Below are 19,404 nucleotides of genomic sequence, written 5' to 3'. Positions count from 1 at the left end.
TTCAGATTGTTTGTTTACCATCTGATGATTAATCAGATCAATTGTCCTTGAAAACCTGTAAGTTTCCCTAGTTCTGTTGCATAGTAAAAAAACTATGACCACTTGCTGTAAATGTTGCCTTTTTATATTACTACCCCACAGATAAATATTTATTAATTAATTTTAAATGCTTAAGTAAGTTTTGAAATTATGATTTTGAATTTTGCCAGCAAACATGAATTAGAGGAAAACAGATATTTGAGATCTACCCTGTAACACCCCTGGATATTGATCATACAGTGAGAAAATATTCTACTGTGTTGTTTTGGAATCTACATTCTACAATGCCTACTGAGTTGAAATGTAGTTTCTTATTTTCAAAAGACTGTAATAGTCTTTATTCTCAAAGCAGTTTACATTTACAATGTTGCTTTATTACAAGTCAAAGGACGTTCCTGAAATAATTAAAATTGGTACTACACAAATGGAATAAAACCTTGCTTTAGTCTTAAGGTAATTTTTAACACTTATGTCTCTTTAGTTGTGAAGACTGAGCCCTCTGGGAAAATTTACAAAATTAATTATGCTTCCTATGTAGATGTGTCAGCAAAAACCATTCAGTGCTAATATGATGACAACTGACAAATCCGAATGCATGCCTTTCAGATCAAATAAAATTGATACTAGAAAGATATAATTACATAATTGCTACTTACTTAGGTTTTAGGCATGCCTGTATGGTTCTAAACACTGGGTTTGTGGTTGGATATATCGTGTCAGTACTGAATTACACAGCTTTGATTTTATTTCAAAGAAGCATTTACTAAGGGCAAACTCAAGTTGAAACTTGAGTTTCAGACTCAAGGCTGTGGTGTCCCTAGAGTACTTTTTAATGATTTATCAATGAAGGTGTTATAAAATAAGTTTATCATACAAAGAATATCCACTTCAGCAATCTTTACCTTAATTTGTCTGTTTGATAGGCAAAACAAGTTTTAAGTCAGATTCTATCTCACAGATTGTCAAAACAGTCCAGAGTTTTTTCTTTGTTTGTTTGTGTTTTTTGAGGAGGCTAGTTATTTGTTGTTCAGTTTTGAGCTTTTTTGGGTTTTTAAATTACATTTCTTGAACTATAAACTGCTTTTGCCTAAGTGAAGTTGACTGGTTCATCCTGGGCAGAGTGCCTTCTCTGGATTTTATCTCTCAGGCACTATTAACTTGTGTTTTGGCAGCTCAACCCAAACCAGACAATTTGTTGAATTTACCAAAGCTGAAGTGAATTTTCTTGATTTTTACTGTTGGAAGAAAGAAACCAGTTGGCAAAATGAGAGTTTTGCTACACATAGAATCAGATTCTGCTATATAGACCATGGGGGGTAAAACCTTCCTCATCTTTCTTGAGTTTCTGCAAAACTGTTTTGGAGTATTTTGTTGTGTTGCATCAAGCCAGATGTAATACTGCAATTTGCTTTGGTGCAAGTCAGAAAAAGATCTAGGAAAGAGCAAAGGGTTTTTGGCTAGTAGATAGAAGACTGTGAAAAGAGAGAAAAACATAGTTTTCACTCTTCCATGTTTATGTTCAGGATGCTGGATTGTAGTCTGACATTGTGGCCTCTGTACACAAATGGAGAATACAATGTAATTGCAAGTAATCTCCTGTAAATGTTAATGAAAGATCTTGGTCCAAACTCAAGCCAGTTTAGTTTACAATAAGCAGATGTAAACCAATGAATACTATCTGAGATTCTGGCATCCTGATAGATCTGGTCCCTCGTTTTCATATTAGTTGTATTTCTTTTCTTCCTATTAGAAAACTACTTAGTCACGGTGTGGGCTGAATTTTAAATAAATCTTTATTTTTTGGGGAACTGGAATTTTTATTATTTTTTTAATTTAGATGCTGAAGTGCTGCAGCTTATTCAGAATAGCTGGCTCTTTCTTATTATATACTGGGCCAGCTTTTTATTTTTGTCTTATTATGAGACTTTTAAAGAACAATTTTTCTTCAGATTCACTGGTGGATATCCCCCTTTGTGTTAGGCATTAGTAACCTTTTGTATGATACTGGTCGTACTATGCATCTGCTTAAAATTCTTGTCAGTACAAAAATAGACTTTTTATTGATGAATGATATATTTTTCTTTATTTATAAAAGAGAATATAAAAACACACCCTTACCCTCTCCTTATATTTTCTAGGTATGAATCATTGTATGGAGAAATCAAACCTTACTTACTTGTTTTGCTGTGTTGAAAACTGTGCATCTGTATTTGGAGTCACAACATACTAGCATTATGAACTGTGCTTTAACAAAGCCCATTGGCAACAGCCTTAATCAACTTTTTCACAAAAAGTCATCCCTTTAATTGAAATGGCACACAAGACTGACCTGATAGAGCAGTCTCATTTTTCTGATTTCTCCCAGCACAAAGTGTAGTCAGCATGCTAATTGTGGTTTTGGTCTGTAGTTTGTTTTGCAAGTGCCGTTTAAACCCTGATGGAGTCATGTAGGGTCCATGACAGTACCCTGCCCTGACACTGAATCAGAACAGGATTTCTTGTTCTGATACAGCAGAACAGCCGTGCTTTACAAAGCAAAGGGGCGTTGAACTGTCTCTCCCACTGGTCACCACAGCAAGGATTGCTGTTCTTTTAAGTTACATTTTCCCTGTTGGCGAGCTATCTTACAGATACAGCACCTGCAAACTACTTCCTCTCTCTCTCAGGCTGTACCAAGCTTCCCCTCCAGTGTCCTTGATCTGTCATTGAAATTTAGTGCTTCTTCAAAACTGTATCATTAAAATAACAAACCCAAGAATTAATTCACAAAACAGAAGATGCAGAGGCTACTCTGAGATTGTCAGTTTTACCTAGATACTTAACCAGTTCTTCCTATTCTAAAAGCTCCTTAAAAATCGATATTTATATACTGGTTGCACCACTGCCTGGTAGGGAAACCTGGGTGTGAACAGGAAACAAAGAAATAAATTCAGCTGACCTTCAGCCAACATTTACAGCCATGGCTCAGGGCCCTCGATACCCCCTTTATTTCCTTTTTATCTCCTTTGTACAAAACAATACTTCTAAGGGCCTATATATGGAGGGTTTTTAAGCTATCCAAAGAATATTTGCAGCATAAAGAAGTTTCATAATATCTCTGTGAAAAATGCTCTATAACAGGAAGATTAAGCTTTCATTAAAAATTTGGATTGCTGACTTGGAAGCAAATACATCTTCAAATCAAATCTAAAAAACCTCTTCAACCAGTTCTCCTACATTACTCATTTATTTTGTTTGTTTTGTAAAGTTAGATATTATCTGTATTTATAAAGTTGAAATATAAAACTTCTGTAGGAAAGTATTTGTAGTATTTGTATGTATTACAATTGACAAAGTCATTCAGGTTGATTGAATATTCATTCTCTTTAGATCAGTTTTCTTCCTGTTTTTTTCAAACAAAAATTATAGATGACTAAAATCATTATGGGTTTCATAGAAGGCAGGAACATAATGCTCTGGCTTCAGAAGTTCAAACTTATTTACACCACAATTGATGAAAAGATGTGCAATCTGCAATTCTGCAGTGGTGGATCAAGAATCTTTACAGTAACTTTTTCTTCCAAAATTTTGAAGCTTTTAAGTTGGTTTCTTAAGTGACCTTTTTACACGTATATTACCTTTGTATAACTACTGGTACATTAACTGAGTGTGCTAAAATTGAGCACCTGATATTAGGGAGAGCTTTTCTTGCATGTAGCCTTTCCTTAATTTTAAGTGTGTGTGAAGGTAAAAGATATACTTCCATATCTAAATGCTTACTTTATCATACTTTTATTTCAGGTCACTCTTGTCATGTGAGACTCTAGCCTCTACAACGTTAAGCTTGTCAGAAGGTCACTCTCCTCTGACTATTGAACAAGAGTGGTCACGTAGGTACAGGACATTTTCTTCTGTTCTCCCTGACCATGGTTTACAAAATGGCAGTGAGCTGGGGGATCTAATAAATTGTTTGCCTGAAGCATCTATATCCAGTAACTCATTGCCATCCTACTTATATGGCATGGAAAACAAGAATTCCCCTTACTCTAGTCCTTGCCAGTCCTCAGTCTGGTGTCAATCAGCCCGCTCCAAAAAGAGAGCACTCTCTGCATCTCCTCTGTCTGACGGCATTGGGATCGAGTTCAATACCATCATTCGTACATCCCCAACTTCTCTGGTGGCCTACATCAACAGCTCCAGGGCATCGCCAGCAAACGTCTCCCCACAGCCTGAGGTCTATGGACATTTTCTGGGAGTGAGGGGAAGCTGTATACCCCAACACTGCTCTGTTTCAACTGCCCAGAAAGCCTTCCTCATGGCGAATGGCAGTGTCACTATTCCAGGGTATGCTGAGAACGGAACAGGTGAGTACCAGCGGATGCAGCAGCTGGAGCAAGCCAGCTTGCAGATGGTTGCCACAAATAATATGGTGATCCAGCAGGGTGTGCTGCCCATGGACAGCCAGGCGATGGACATTCTAAAAAATGAACAGCTGGATGATTTCTCAGGCCCTGTTGTTGACATGCCTCTTTCACCCCTGGTGCTGCCACCACCTCCTCCGCAAGGGCCACCCCCGCCATACCATGCTCACCAGCACCGGCACCCCCACGGCCTCCCCAGCCACATCCCCCCGCTGCAGGTACTGCCTCCTGCCCCGGCTGCCCTGCTGGAGGAAGATGGAGAGCTGGATGATTTAAATGGCAAGCATGGCTGTTTCTGGGTTGACTGCGGGAAGCTGTATGACCACCAAGAGGAGCTTGTGCGGCACATAGAGAAGATCCACATAGACCAGAGGAAGGGAGAGGACTTCACCTGCTTCTGGGCAGGCTGCCCTCGAAGGTTCAAGCCATTTAATGCCCGTTACAAACTGCTGATTCACATGAGAGTCCACTCAGGAGAGAAGCCGAACAAGTGCACAGTGAGTCTGAGTTCTGTCTTTCTTAACAACTAAAGATTCTCTATTACTTAGGAAAATACAGTGAAGTTGTAATTCTGCCTTTGTTTCTCCATTTATTAATTTTTAATTTAGTCTGTGAGAATGAAAGAATGTTCCATCTTCCCACCTAAACAGAAAGAAAAGGTGTTCTTTAATTTGATACATTCCAACAGATAGGATTAGACAAGATGTTGTGTTTTCTACATTTATAAACTTTTTTTGTAGACTACAATAAGTGACATGGTACATCTTCATAACGCAAAACTGAGGCACAGCCAGTTCTTAAGTATTTGCATGAAAAATACATGGAGGAAAAGTGCTGCAGAATAAATGTCACAATTTATCCTGAGAGATTCTTGCGTCATGTTACACCTTTTTGACTTGAAGAATTTTCAAGACTTTGCATAATATTGCCACAAGAAACTGAGAAAAGCTGGGCATTTTTAAAGGCAGTTGTTTGTACTACTACTAGAAAACCAAACCCACATATCTTTCCATTAGGACATTAGGAATAAATCCTATAATAACTTTTCTTTCACTGATTCTAGCAGTGAGCGTTCAACCCCTGAAGTCATGTTTTTCTAGCAAGAAAAGTTTCTTAGGATCACTGCAAGTCAGTCTAACGCATAGGTAGTCGCATGGGTTAACAATCTGGCTGTAATCAGTTTGTGCTTGGTCTCTAGTGCACCGTCTATAATCTCCATAATTCAGATTCTTGAATTGACTTATATATCTGGTCTTTATTTTGGATGACAATGAGTTTAACCTTACTAAGTGCTTATTTAGTGTTGTCAAACAGCAACCTCACCAGTGCAGTTTTGAGTCCGCAGCATAAATGATGAAGAATATATAATTTCTAGGAATAGCCACTGATTAATAAACATATGTTTACATGTGGTGAAATTTAAATTAGTGCTTGGAGTCTATATCAGTGTATTATAGTGTTGAATAAATTTTTAGCATGATGTAGATGTTTGCTTGTACAGTTAAGAGAAAAAATTTTTTCTTTTGTTTTTTCAAAGGGCCAGTGTCCTGCCCAGGATAGAGTGGATATCTTTCCAGATTTCCGTCCTGAATTTAAAGAACCTAGTAGAGATTGTGTTGTGATGAGGCTTTTTATCCTTCCCTTTTGTCACACCAGAGCCTTAACTCAGGCTCTCTGCTTTCTGAATATGTTTTAGAATTCTATTAATATTCTTTTTCTGCTGTCTGCATATATTGGGTCAGGGTGTACCATTAATTTCAGTTCTTCCTCAAGGATTTCTCATCACCTTTATGGGAAGAGAGAGACTGAGGAAAAAAGAAATTTCTATAAGACAAGAAAGTAATTTTTCAAGGGAAGATCACATGTAATTAAAGATATGGAGACAGACAACAACAGATGAGAAAGGATAGACAACAGGATGAAGAAAGAGGGCAGGAATAATGAAAGAGCACTGAAAAAGAGGAAATCCAAGAACCCAAGGTCTTTATAGTAGAAGAATTATGATGAAGGATCCTCACGAATTTATGCTTTTAAGGGAAAAATCAAAACAATCCATTTATATTCTTTGTATAGAGTTTTTCTATAATTTATTTTTTGGTTCTAGGTGTAGCATGCCTCTTTCTCTGAAATTAGTGAACCTAATAGTCTCTATATCCACTGTGTTTTGGAGTCTAGTAAGATGAAGTCCAGTAGACCAAGCAGGAAAAGGGAAGGAAAAAAATGCCAAGTATATTATTATTATTATTATTATTATTATTATTATTATTATTATTATGCCAAGTATATTATATGAATGAACCAGATTTACTGTAAGGAATATAGCAGAAGTAGTAAGTCATTGGGAGGAACTATCTTAGTGTAATCATCCTGTAAATAAAGGCAGGTGGTTACACTGGTCATCATACTGCCATCATACACTAATCATTGCATAAGCATTGAACGTGCTGATGGTTCCCAGCAGTTTGCAAGACACAGTCTTCTCTTTGAGCATAATTTGCAATGGATGCTAGTCAACATACTTGTCATGTCAGCATATTTACTTGTCAGTGTTGTTTATCTCTGTATTGCTGTGTATTGAAGGTGTATTGTTACATATTGTGCTGTGTATCCCTATGGACTGCTGTAATATATGTGAGCTTTACATCAGCAATATTTATGAGATTTCAGTAATTTTTAAGGTGAGGGTTACTGCTATGTTGTATTGTAACAATAGTAGAGATAATGTGAAATTAGACACACAACTTCATAATTTGAACTTTGTAACATAATTTTATTCTTCACGATTATTATTTTTGTGATGATGAAATCATCTCAGAAGAGACTTGAAGAACAGCTAAGACTTCCATACTTGATATGCTTATCATTAAAACCAGAACAATGCTCATAGTTAAAATCAGAGTCAAGTGACCTCAGCATTTGTTTTGCCACATCTGAGCTAGTATCTATTAACAAAACTATGTAACAAAAGTTTAGGGCAATAAACTTAAGCTAAGAGCAGTATTTTATGCTTTAGTTCCTGCTTGTTCTGGATGAGCTGTCTTCTTTGATTCTGGAAGATAAAAGTGTTGAAGGGTGAGTAGTAATCAAATATCAGCACATAAAAACGTGACAATCAGGATAATCAGATCCAAACTTAAGGGATTTGTTTGGAATAGCAATTCTTTAAATAATTGTTAAAATGCATTGGCCTCCATTACTATTCCTTAAACATCTTTCATATTCTAGTCTAACTTACATCACCTGGGAAGCATTCTGCCTTTTCAGTGACCTGGTTTAGTGACTAAAAAATTATTCAAGAGATGAATAATTTATTTAGTGCCTGTTCTTAAACTTCTTGATATTAGGTAAATAGATATAGCATGTTCTAATGTGTTGCATTCATCCATTAATCTATGCATTAGCTTGTACTTCATTGGAATAAGTCAAAAAATAAAAAATATTAATAAAAATTCATATTGAAATGCAATTAATAAGTACAACAGTGGTAGAGATATAATCTGTAACTTTTGACAGCAGTTACCTCACAATGGCATTTGAGGCTTCCACAGATTTCATTTGGATTAGAAAAAGGTTAGAAACCGTAGCTGTTGTAACCTCAGAGTAGCAATTGGCAAATGCTGACCTTTGTTCTCTTTGTCTCTATCTGTGAGCTTATTTTCTACTCAGGTTCCCTTCTTTAATAGTGAACATTTTTGCTTTTCAAATTCAGCTTCAATAAGAGGTATTTAATTAGCCTTATTGTCCTGCTCTGCAAACATTAAGCTAAACACATTTTTTCTGGTGTAAGCAACAACAGCATGATGCTAAAATCCAAGCTCACACTTCACAGCTTTATTCAGATGCACTAAAAATTCTTTCCCTTTTGAAGCTGACTTCAGTCTTTTTTCTTTCTGTAAACTCTGAGTGATGCTTCCGCCTTTTGTGTTGATGGTACTACATGACCATGTCTTTTTTAGTGCAGCGGTTTGACATGATACCAACTAATAAAATTGCTAATATTCCTGTCAGATTTGAAGCAACATCCATTTAACATCTTCTAAATACCTGAAATTATCCCACAAAACATGTAAAATGGAGTCTATGTGAAAAAGAGAACATGAAACTTAAAATATTTTTTAATGCTTTTTATTGGGGGACATAAGCAAACTTCCTTGGGTGAGTACGAGTACTTGGATGGATGTGTGTATGTGTGCTGTTTGAAGAACATGTCCTTGGAAAATGGTGTCCAAGTAGGAATTTTGATTAAAACTAGAAATGCATTCTGTAAAAATGGGACTTTTCTTCTGTCTTTGGGCTTTAGAATTGTGTCTTGTATATGGCATGTGCAAATATTTTGTTTACAGTATATGCCATGTTTCTTAATAAGACCATATCGCATCCTATATTGCACTAAAATCTTGATAAAATAGAAACTATAAAAAAAATTTAATTTTTTGTTCCTTATATACTTGCAGAAGATTTTTCCACTATGCTAAAGTAGTGTTTGAGCACTTTGTCTTAATGTCACAAGAATGATAATTCAGTTGTTGAGTAAAGTTGCTGAAAATTAGAACTAAATTTAAACTTGACTGTTGCGTATTCTTTCACTAACTCAGTAAACAAACAGAAACAAAAATACCATAGGAAAAGCAGAGACGTATGATTAATTAAACTATATCATGGTGCATGGATACAGAAAGTTGGGCTTTAGTTGACTGTTATAAAGCTAAGCCTCCCTAGCTCTCACAAGTTTGTGCAATATTAGTAATCTTCTGGTCATGGTTATGGTGTCTTATTTGTTTAAAGAAAAAGTGAATTATGAATTCTGGGTGTGCCTCGCCAAACAGCTAAAGATCATATATCACATCAGATAGCATCTAGTCCAGACTAATGAATTTTGCCTCTCAGCAATTGTACTAATGGTCTTTCAACATTATCCTTTCAGTATGAAATATATACTATGTTCATAGTTCAAAATGTAATGATAGGTGCTTTTCCTTTGGCTGCTGAAGATTCACAACTTGTGCTTGAGTTCAGTGAGGACAAGAGGGCCTCTGGTACCCAGGGTACTGGCCCTCAATAGCAGAACATCTCTAAGCAGTGAAAAATTGCAGAGCTATATCCTTGCTACATGTAAATGATGACAGTGAAAAATGGTAGCTAGAGAGCTGGGTTTCAGAATAAAATGTCTATAAAACATCTAACTTCTGTTTTATTTCTAACTAATAATTTGATTTTGGTATTAAGTATTTGAATCAGCTTTTTTTTTTTTTTTTTTTTTTTTTTTTGACTTATATAATTGAAAAATTTAAAATAGCATTTCAATGAAATTTTGAAGACAGGCATATTTTTAGTTTCATTGTAATCCAAAACATGAATGTGAAGTATCCCAAAATAAAAATGAGCACTCGTAATCGCACAAACACTTATATTTGTATGGAAAGGTTTCTAGTTTATTACCTCTCTGTGTTTGTTGATAGGCACAAAAACTATATTTTAATATTTTATTTTTTTTATTTCCCTGTAGCATAATTTTAATGAAAAATATTTTAGATAATTTTCATTGCTCTAAGAATCTATACATAAATTATAAACTTAAAAAATGAAGAACTCTAAAATTGCATCTACTTGAAGTATGGAATCCTAAAACATATTTTACATCCAAAATTTCAGCTGCAAGAAATTTGGAGGGTATTCTGGTGTTGGGTTTTTGGTTGGCTGGATTTGGGTTCACAGTTTGGGGTTTTGTTTGTTTTTTAAGCGTAGGTTTTAAACTAGAAAATTACTTCAGTTCAAAGCTGAGAGGATGGGGGGAAGGGGGTTAATGTTACTGTTGATGGTTTGGAGCATGTCTGTGTGAAGATTGGATTACTCTCCAAGTCATGAAATCATTATAGATTACTTCTGCTCTTTCCTGCTAATTTTCTTTTGCCTTTTCAACATCCCTGTTTGGTTGGTGACTGGACCTCTATATGAACAATCACTAAACTTTGAAACTTTCCATTTAGTAATAGAAAAGGCTAGCAATATCTGACAGGAAAACAGCAAATGCAAGTTATGATACAGGTACAAAAGAAACAGACAGGGACCTTTCCCAGAAAACATGATTCTGTTTTAAAGAAGGGAAGAGAGAAGTAGAGGGAACTAATTAATAGATTGTGCCATCCACAGTTTCAATGTTACTCCCTTAGAAAGGAAATACAGTTTTACTTAAAAATAAACACACTGTCGGCTTAATTCAGGTGATTGACACTGATTTCCTAAGGATTAGGGTTTTAATTAATGCTTCTGGTGTTCTGTGGAAAACTTCCCAGACATCTAAGTCTTATGCTATATTTGTGAACATAGGCTTTAAATACAAGTGTTGAGCATTAAGCTGCATAGAACAATCTTTGGATTATTTGTGCCGAGTAGTTAGGAAATGGAAAACTGTCAAATAGCTTTTTGCACTAAATATGTTTAGTGCACTACATATGTTGAAAGCCAAATGCAAATGTATGCTGAAGCGTTTGTACATCCTGAGATATTATTTGATGTTTTTTCATTATTCAGATTTAGTGTAAGATACTGTAACTGACCTAATGCTTAAAGGACTCAAGGGAAGGGACAGGTTCTGTTTTAATGGATAAGTTGCAAAGCAATAGTCTTGTAGACTTCAGTGAGATTTGTCCAGGCAGAATCATGCACAATTCAGTGATTTCATTGATTTCTATGACACATCTGGAATCACAGAACCATTTTGGTTGGCCTTTAAGATCACAGAGTTCAGCTGTTTACCCAGCTGTTTCTGCCACAGAAACATGGTTGCTGCTCATCTTGGGTTAACAGGGCTTGAATTATTGAGCAAACCTTTCTGAACAGGGTGCATGGGAACAGGGTGTCTTTTTAGGAGTAGTCACTGTGAAGGTTCTGTCTGTGTCTGTGTAAAGTGCTAGGCTACATAAGAAAAGCAAATTCAGAAGGGATCCAGTGAGAATGCTGTTGTGTCTAGAACAGTAACGATCTGTTAAATGCATCAAGGTTTGCTAAATGTTGTTATAGCCACCTGGTGATTGTTTTCTGATACCACTTTTATCCACTCAGAATGCTTATTTTTCTTGTCAATTAAAGTCTGTTTCAATTTAGGGTTGATGTTTTCTTACCATTGTTTTTATGGCTATACAGCAACTATATTCCATGAGTATTCAGCTCTTGAGAATTAACACTCATAATTACAAAGTTAAAGGTCACAAGTGAATCATTTTAGAGAAATGTCACTGTGGTAAGAATTTTTTTTATGAGTTGTTCTTCATGAAATGTTGAAATGTAATCTTACTCAGCTGTCCATGAAACAGTGTGTTTGATACATAGAATAGTCATAAAAAATTTCCCACTATCTTTTTTTCTCTTTTTGAATGCTTTCTGTTGGTCATCAACTGGCACAATCTCAGGTCAAAATCACAGCATGCCTTTATGTGTATTCTTGGTACAATTCTATAAATATGTTAAAACAAAATTAAATTTATTTTGCTCTTTCACTATTAAACATTTGTAGAATTGCCTCCAAGGTTAATCAGATGTTGACATCAAGCAATGCCACTTTTCTTCGAGGTCTGCTGTACTGTCAGTGAATGTCTTTTCCTAATAACATTCAGATTTCTGTTTTAAGAAGTTGCAGCTATGCAAACAAGCTTATCTGGGCCAACAATAAAAAAAAATTGATTTTAATTAGGAGTTGTCACATAACAGTGAGAGACAAGGCTGCTTTTGTTCTATGAAAAGCCTGCTTTGCCTGCTTGCAAAAATGCATGGATTTCTTTCCAATGGCTTTATATAATTGGTATGACAAAGGTCCAGTCCTGTGATCCCTAAAGTTTCCAAGTGATTCAGACATACTTGTCCAACTTTGTTTTATGTATTTGATGGTAATTTGTTACAGAAGTTGGTAGGTGGCATGGATATAAGGTCTGCTTTGTTTGTTTAAAGGAGTGGGATAAGCATAAACTGAATTAGAGAATATTTATGTTGAGACTGCTGAAATTATTGAGACCACATTTTTCAAAATGAGCCACTGTTGAGAAACAAGGCTGTTCAGCTCTGACTGTGTCACAAGGACTCTTGAGTTTTGAATGACTGGATAAATGTGGCCTGAATCCATTATGTAAATTAACAATGTGAGCTGCTAAGTTGTGGCACTGATTTTATGCCTGCACCAGTGAAGCAGGTCCAGTACCACGTAAGTTGTCAAAGAGACATATAGATTCAGCAAATACTGTAGAAATCATTATAATTAATAGCCCTGTGAGCACAGTAACTAAAAATATGCAATATCTTCCCAGCCAAACTCAGTCTGTTAAAGTTAGTTAAATGAATCTCTGTGAAGCCTCTGTTGTGGCATTTCAGTGAATTTGTTGACCTGCTTTAATTGTGAGAGAATTTGGCTCCAAATTAAAAGCAAGCTGTTTGAAGGATTGTTGACCTGCTTTAATTGTGAGAAGGTTCTCAAAAGTCTATCATGCATATTTGAGAGGGATGACATTTTCTGCAAAGGCAAACATTTGCTAGTTCTAGTTCTGATTGTTACAGTAGCTGAAGGGCCACTGAACACAACACTAATCTTGAATACTAAGTTTGAATCATCATGGATTTTGAAAAGTGGTGATGGACTCTTTGGACACTCATCTCTCATCATCCTCTCTCTACAGTGAAAACTTTTAGATAATATTTGTAAGGCCTAGAAGACAGCAGAAATAAACTTATCATAGCAGGTTCTGTTTACTAACTTCAGTTCTTATACTTCTGTCATTATAATGGAGGTACTTTATTTCTTTCCTTTAGGAAAGGAGAGATGGATTGCTGAATCCATCAACATGGCTTTTGCAGCTGAATTATGGTTAAAATGTTAACATTGTGCTATTTCATATTATATTTTGCTGGTGTGACAGATCCTGTGTTACCATCAAGCAAAAATGGTATCAGCAAGGAAATTGTACACCTGGACATTCTTTGAAACTAAGGGAGATAGAGAAGGCTAAAGTGACCTGAATAAGGAGATTTCTAGGTTGTTTATGTGGTGGAGGACAGTGATCATCCAGCCCTTGAAGACTTACATGGCTGTGAAATTCTGATACAATTTTATGTCTAACATGTTATGAGTATTTAAAGAAGAAAAAAAGATAGAAGTGAACTGCTTTGGTAAGGATAAAGAACTATGAGAACTTGTTGCAGTAAAAACACAACCTTTATAAAGGAAGCAGAGTAAGACAAAATGGTGCTCTATTTCTATTCCCAGTAGATAAAAAAAATCTAGTAGGTTATCCATCTCTCAGGCATTACCTTGAGATAATGTTTCTTTCTTTAATAGTCTGTATGTGATATAACTGAGAAGCATGAGGCCTTCAGTAGCTCAGAGAATGCAAAACAAGCTTGCAGCAGGGTAAGGTAGCTGCATATTCCTTTGAGGGGTAAGGGTGGAGTCATGTCTCAGGTATGAACACAGAGAGCATGTCTAGAGGTGTAGGGAGGTTGAACATTTTTGCAACAGACTGCTCATGGCAGAGGCTGGAAACATGCTGTGGTGCGTCCTCTTAGATAACCTGCTGCCTGCATGTGGCATTTCTTGCTGCTGCTGCTTGTTTCTCCAGAGGATGAGATGGAAGGACATGGTTGAGTAATTTAACTTTGGCATGTTGTCACAAGGAAGAGGAGAAAATTAGGCTACCAGGCTTTACCTCATGTGTGATGAAGACAAAACACGAATTTGAGACATTTTTGTTTTATGCATACTTGAAATTTGCATTATTTTTCTCAATTTTTAACCTTTACAGACAGGGTTCAGTCCCTTTTGTACTAGTTGCAAAGATTCCTCAGTCCTTGTGCAATTCTGTGTAGAGGAAGCAGACCACAACACTAATCCTGGGTATGTGGTATTTGGATCTATTCTGGCATGTATCCAGCAAGCTCCGAGTTTAGGCAGTCAGTTCACTTCTGTCTCTTTAAGACTGATAGGTACAATGTTAGTGATCCTGACAGCCTCTCTCAGTGTACTGATAAGCCATAAAAATAACATCATAATCTCTAAAATGGTGGAGGAAATCAAAACACAGTTAATTTGTTTTACTTCTAGAGTGACTCTAGGGAAGACATAAAAAATATTCTGTTGATGTTTTAGAATCTGACTCAGTGCTGGTGGGTTTGGTAAATATACATTACAATGCTGTGTATTCCATCAGTTTTCATTCTTACTGAAAGGCTTCCTAAAAAAAGAAGCAAACCCAAAGCCCAGTTTTAAAAATCTCTTTGTGTGGAAAGAGAGGGCTGAATTAAATAGCTTTAACTCTTTAATTTTTGTATGGTACTTGGAGTTCTTTGCATTAACTTATACAGTATTTTGGTTTGCTTGGTCAGTAGGTTTCCCAGAAACTGAACTGTGCAGGTGAAGTAACTTTATTTCTGAAGTTAAATGTGTAGGCAAAATGCAATTTCTCTAAGTGAAATGGGGGCCTAGTTTACTAACAGGTAGCCTTTTCTTTTAAAGTTGATTGAAATCTTTACAAAAAAATATGTTTTTACTTGAGTCACAGAAAAATAATTATCCATTCTATACATTCACAGTAACTTAAATTTTTTGAGGTCGTGATCTCATAAAACATTATGTCATTGCTGTCACACCCTCCACCCCAGTCACTGCTTCAAAAACAAATGCAGAGGAAGAAAATAATTTAAATGTATTATTTAAAGTGGTTTAGGAAGCTGTGAAGTATTCAACCAGGGTAGAAAAGGCACATATAATCTGGGAAAGCTAAAATACTAAATGGGGCACATGTGTCCCTGTTAAGCAACAGGCAGATTTATTAATTAATTATTTATCTTCTTTTAGTATCTTCATCGATATCTACCTTCAGGATAAGATAAAATGCTCTGTTCTGCCTTCTGGTTGTGCTCATACCAGGTCTATTAGAAATTTTTTGTCATTCAAGCTTGTTGATATGAAAAATGGAACAACAGATTCTTAAGTTAGGAAAAGTAGTATAGTTTTCTTCATTTGCTGATAAAATTATGCACCAGATTTTGTAGTGTGAGAAGGTGATCTAATCTACAGCTGTGGGCATTTAGTTTCAAATTATTGTATCACCTGAGCTTTGCATGTTTCTGGTCCCTGCAAAGCCACAGTAATTCATAATTTATGAACACTTAGTCTGTTACAGCTTCTGAGTTCACAAATGCCTTTTATTTCCCTTTTGGAGTAGGCTGTTTATATACATATAGTACACAATAATTAATAAGTAGTAACTTGTGAAGTGTTAGTACCTTGTTGATTTTCAAATGTACCTATTAACTGTCTTTTTAAAAGAAGGAACTGTCAGAATTGTAAAACATTCTGTGTGGGATTCAGTAAGCCTGGTCTCTAAAATACTTGTCGTTCACAGAATCACAGAATATGTTGGGTCAGAAGTAACCTCAATGGATTATCTGCTCAAGCAGGGTCATCCTAGAGCACATGGCATAGGATTGTGTCCAGGATTGTCTCTGGGCAATCTGTTCCAGTGCTCAGTCACCTGCACTGTAAAGAAATTCTTCCTATTGTTCAGGTGGAAATTCCTGTACATGAGTTCCGCCCATTAGTCCATCCTCTTGATGCTCCCCCTTCAAATACCTAAACACATTAATGAGATCTCCTATAATCCATGTCTTTTAAGCAGGCCCAGCTACCCCAGTCATTCCTTGTAAGAGATTCTCCTGTCCCTTAATTATCTTCATTCCCCTCCACTGGACCTGCTCCAGGAGCCCCATGTACTGAGGAGCCCAGAGCTGGGCACAGCACCCCAGATATGGCCTTACCAGGGCTGAGTAGAGGAAAAGGATCCCCTCTCTCAACCTGCTGGCAGTGCTCTTCCTAATGCCCCACATTGTCCTCCTTGGCCACAAGGACACTCTGCTGGCCCATAGACAGCATGTTGCCCACCAGCATACTCAGGTCTTTCTCTACAGAGCTGTCCCCCACAGATTAGCCCCTAGCCTCTCCTGGGTTATTCTTCCCCACCTGCAGGACCCTGAATTTGCCTTTGTTGAATTTCAGACAGTTCTTCTCTGCCCATGTCTCCAACCTGTTGAGGTCCCTCTGAATGGCTGCACAGCTCCCTGAGGGCCACTCCTTCCACCTTTGTGTCATGAGTGAACTTACAGAGGATGCATCTGTCCATTTATTGAAGTTATTGGTGGAATTGGAGAAGTTTTGAACCTTTTGAGATGCCACTAGGGACAGGCCTCCAAACAGACACTGAAACTCACTATGACTCTCTGGGGTCTGCTGTTCAGCCATGTCTCAATCCACCTCACTGCCTACTTACCTAGTCCACACTTCCTGAGGATGTTGTGAGACACAGTGTTGAAATACTTGCTAAAGTATGCACTGCTCTTCCTTCATCCATCCATATACTTGTCTCATTGTAGAGGCAATCATATTGGTCACTGTGATGGTTTTGCAAAACCACTAGTGACCTTTGCTGTGAAGACTGGAATGACAGTTGCTTTCTTCCAGTCCTCAGGCACCTCTCCTGATTTCTACAACCTTTCAAAGGTGATCATCAGCAGCCCCACACTGACGTCTGCCAGCTCTCTCAACATTCATGGATGAATTTCATTAGGGCCTGTAGACTTGTGGATATCCACTTTACCTAGGTGATCTCTAACCCAGTCACATACTTGACCAGGAGAAAGTTTTCCTTGCAAAATTCCTTGCCCTGGTTTCCTGGGTCAGAGATTCATGAGAGCTGGTCTTGTTAGTGAGCATGGATGCAAAGAGGGTATGCATAATTTTTGACTCATGTACATAATTACCTGCATGTTTTAGTGAGAAAAATTTTGAAGCATATTATAACTGATAGAAGAAAACAATTGTTGAAAACTGGGAGTACTTTTTCCTAGTTAACTGTGGCCCTTAGGGTAAAAAAACCTGAACCTCACAATAAATCAAGTGTTTGGTCATGTGTAAGAAATTTGCGACTGATGCGTGAAATCAGAGGGAAGGGTAGGGAAGCAGCAAAGAGCTTGATTACTTTCCTTACATCAAAGATACCCAGGGCATTTTTATTGTGTTTTCTGTGGGGCATTGAGCACTTGACAGAGAAATACCCCTCCAACTGTCCTTGAAGCTGGCCTATTAGGAAAAATGTCATTATCAGCTGGAACAATTTACTGGCTATATTCAGGAGGTCCGATGGATTTTATCATACCATTTTTTCATGATTCTAGGGAAATTAAGGAGATGCATACTGATAAGTATGCAGGTGTGTCGTACATGGCCCATACAACCATGTCCCAGGGTATCCATCCCAGGAAATGTGAAGTTTTTCCTCACTGACTTCCCTGAGTGAGAGCTATTTGCAAATTGCATTCTTATGTAAAGAAGCTGTTCAAAACATGTTTTGATTAGTTATGCTTTGTATTATGTATATAAAGAGACATTTTGATTTTTGAGAACTCCATTTTTCTGAAAGCCCTATTTTTGTTTGTTACAAATATATCTAAATATATCTTAATATATATTAATATATCTTAATAAAATATCTCTTGTGCAAAACACGCTGTCTGTATTTGCTGCCTGTTAGGACAGCAAAGGAAGTACCTCAGTTTTGGCTACTTGACAAGTGTATAATCTTCATGGCTTGTAGTAATAAAAATATGATTGCTTTACTCTGGGTGCTCTTTAGTTTAAGTGGTGATGTATAAGAATACCCACGTTAGGCAGAATCACAAGTTTCTTTCTTATCTGTTCTGAGGAGTTATGCCTTCTGACATGTGCATGGCAGAACATGAATTAGATTGCTAGAGGTATATTGCAAAGTAACACAAGTTTGAACCACTACAAATAACTAAGTTGCAAGACTAATCATTTCATAGAGAATGGATTTCTTTCGAGAAATTTGGGTGATTCAGAAATATTTGAACAGAAATCAATCAGAAGTATCACTATACCCTGTAAAAATAGCTAAAGCTGACTCTGCTATATTGTAAACAAGAGTCTCATCTGGCTAAACCTGTATCAAAATTCCATCTGGTATTGGAAATTGTATATTTTAAATGAACCCAAAGTAACATAACACCATATGTTGTCCTGTCATTTGGCTTTTTCCAATAAATATGGGTATTACTACTTGACATAATTGGGTTTTTATACTAATTTTGGAGTACCTGCTTAACAGCTCTTCATTTATTAAGATATTAGGCATATATTTTGCCTTAATTGAACAGCTGTCATCAGCAATATAATAGCACTCTGAAACATGGGTGCTTTTAGCATTTCTGTAAACACCATCAAATGCTTTTAAAATGCCTTTTTAAGTTAGTTGTAAATAGCAGAAATTACCTCTGTGTTTCAAAGGCTGATAACCCTCTCAAAGAGAAACAAAAATAGATTTCTTACTTCAAGCAGGAGACCATTGATGGGAATGACAACAAAATGCGTAACTGAGTTTTCCTCACCTGCAGTGTAGAACAGGAGCTACAAAACTTGGCTGACTCTGGATTAGTATTGATTGCTGACTTTTTAAAAAGGCATGCCTGTATTGTGTTTTGTCTGTTGAAAGAAGCACTATTAAAGGCCTTAGTTTGTAGTCAATTAATCTCCTAGACTAATTTGTTTGCCTGATCCTGTTGCCAGATGCGCTGTCCAGGTACAAGCCACTTTTTGTGGTGGCTAAAGAGACTTAGCTAATAAAGCAGTTTATTATGTTTCTGTGCTTTAAAGTACATTGATCTTGCTCATGGAAAATGTTAGTATTTTCTCCTTTGTTTGATCTGTACCTCTATGTTTTCAGTAATTGTTGTCTGTGACTTAGATCTCATTAGGATTATGCCAAGGTCACTGAATGGCATGTCAGCTTAATTACAGTGGCTTTCAGGCTGAACAGTTCTGACTCACAAATAGGAATTCACAGTTAGGTAAATGAACAATCTGAAATCTCCAAGCTGCATGCCATGCAATGCATAGCTACATGCAGTAAGA

At 36.7% G+C, this 19,404-nt stretch overlaps 1 protein-coding gene across 2 annotated transcripts in view; it reads left to right on the top strand.

Annotated features, from left to right (window-relative positions):
- GLIS3 (GLIS family zinc finger 3) overlaps positions 1-19,404 on the top strand; it is a 151,269-nt gene that overhangs the window by 37,043 nt on the left and 94,822 nt on the right. For both annotated transcript variants that reach the window (XM_077790044.1, XM_031507261.2), the window contains one exon: positions 3,820-4,936. In XM_077790044.1, coding sequence (XP_077646170.1) covers positions 3,820-4,936 — 1,117 coding nt within the window. The remainder of the gene's footprint in view (positions 1-3,819; positions 4,937-19,404) is intronic.

This window comes from Lonchura striata, chromosome Z (genome assembly GCF_046129695.1).
Source record: "Lonchura striata isolate bLonStr1 chromosome Z, bLonStr1.mat, whole genome shotgun sequence".
In the NCBI taxonomy this organism is placed as follows: Eukaryota; Metazoa; Chordata; class Aves; order Passeriformes; family Estrildidae; genus Lonchura; species Lonchura striata.
The sequence above is the reverse complement of the archived record's forward strand: the minus strand, read 5'-3'. Positions and strand labels throughout refer to the sequence as shown.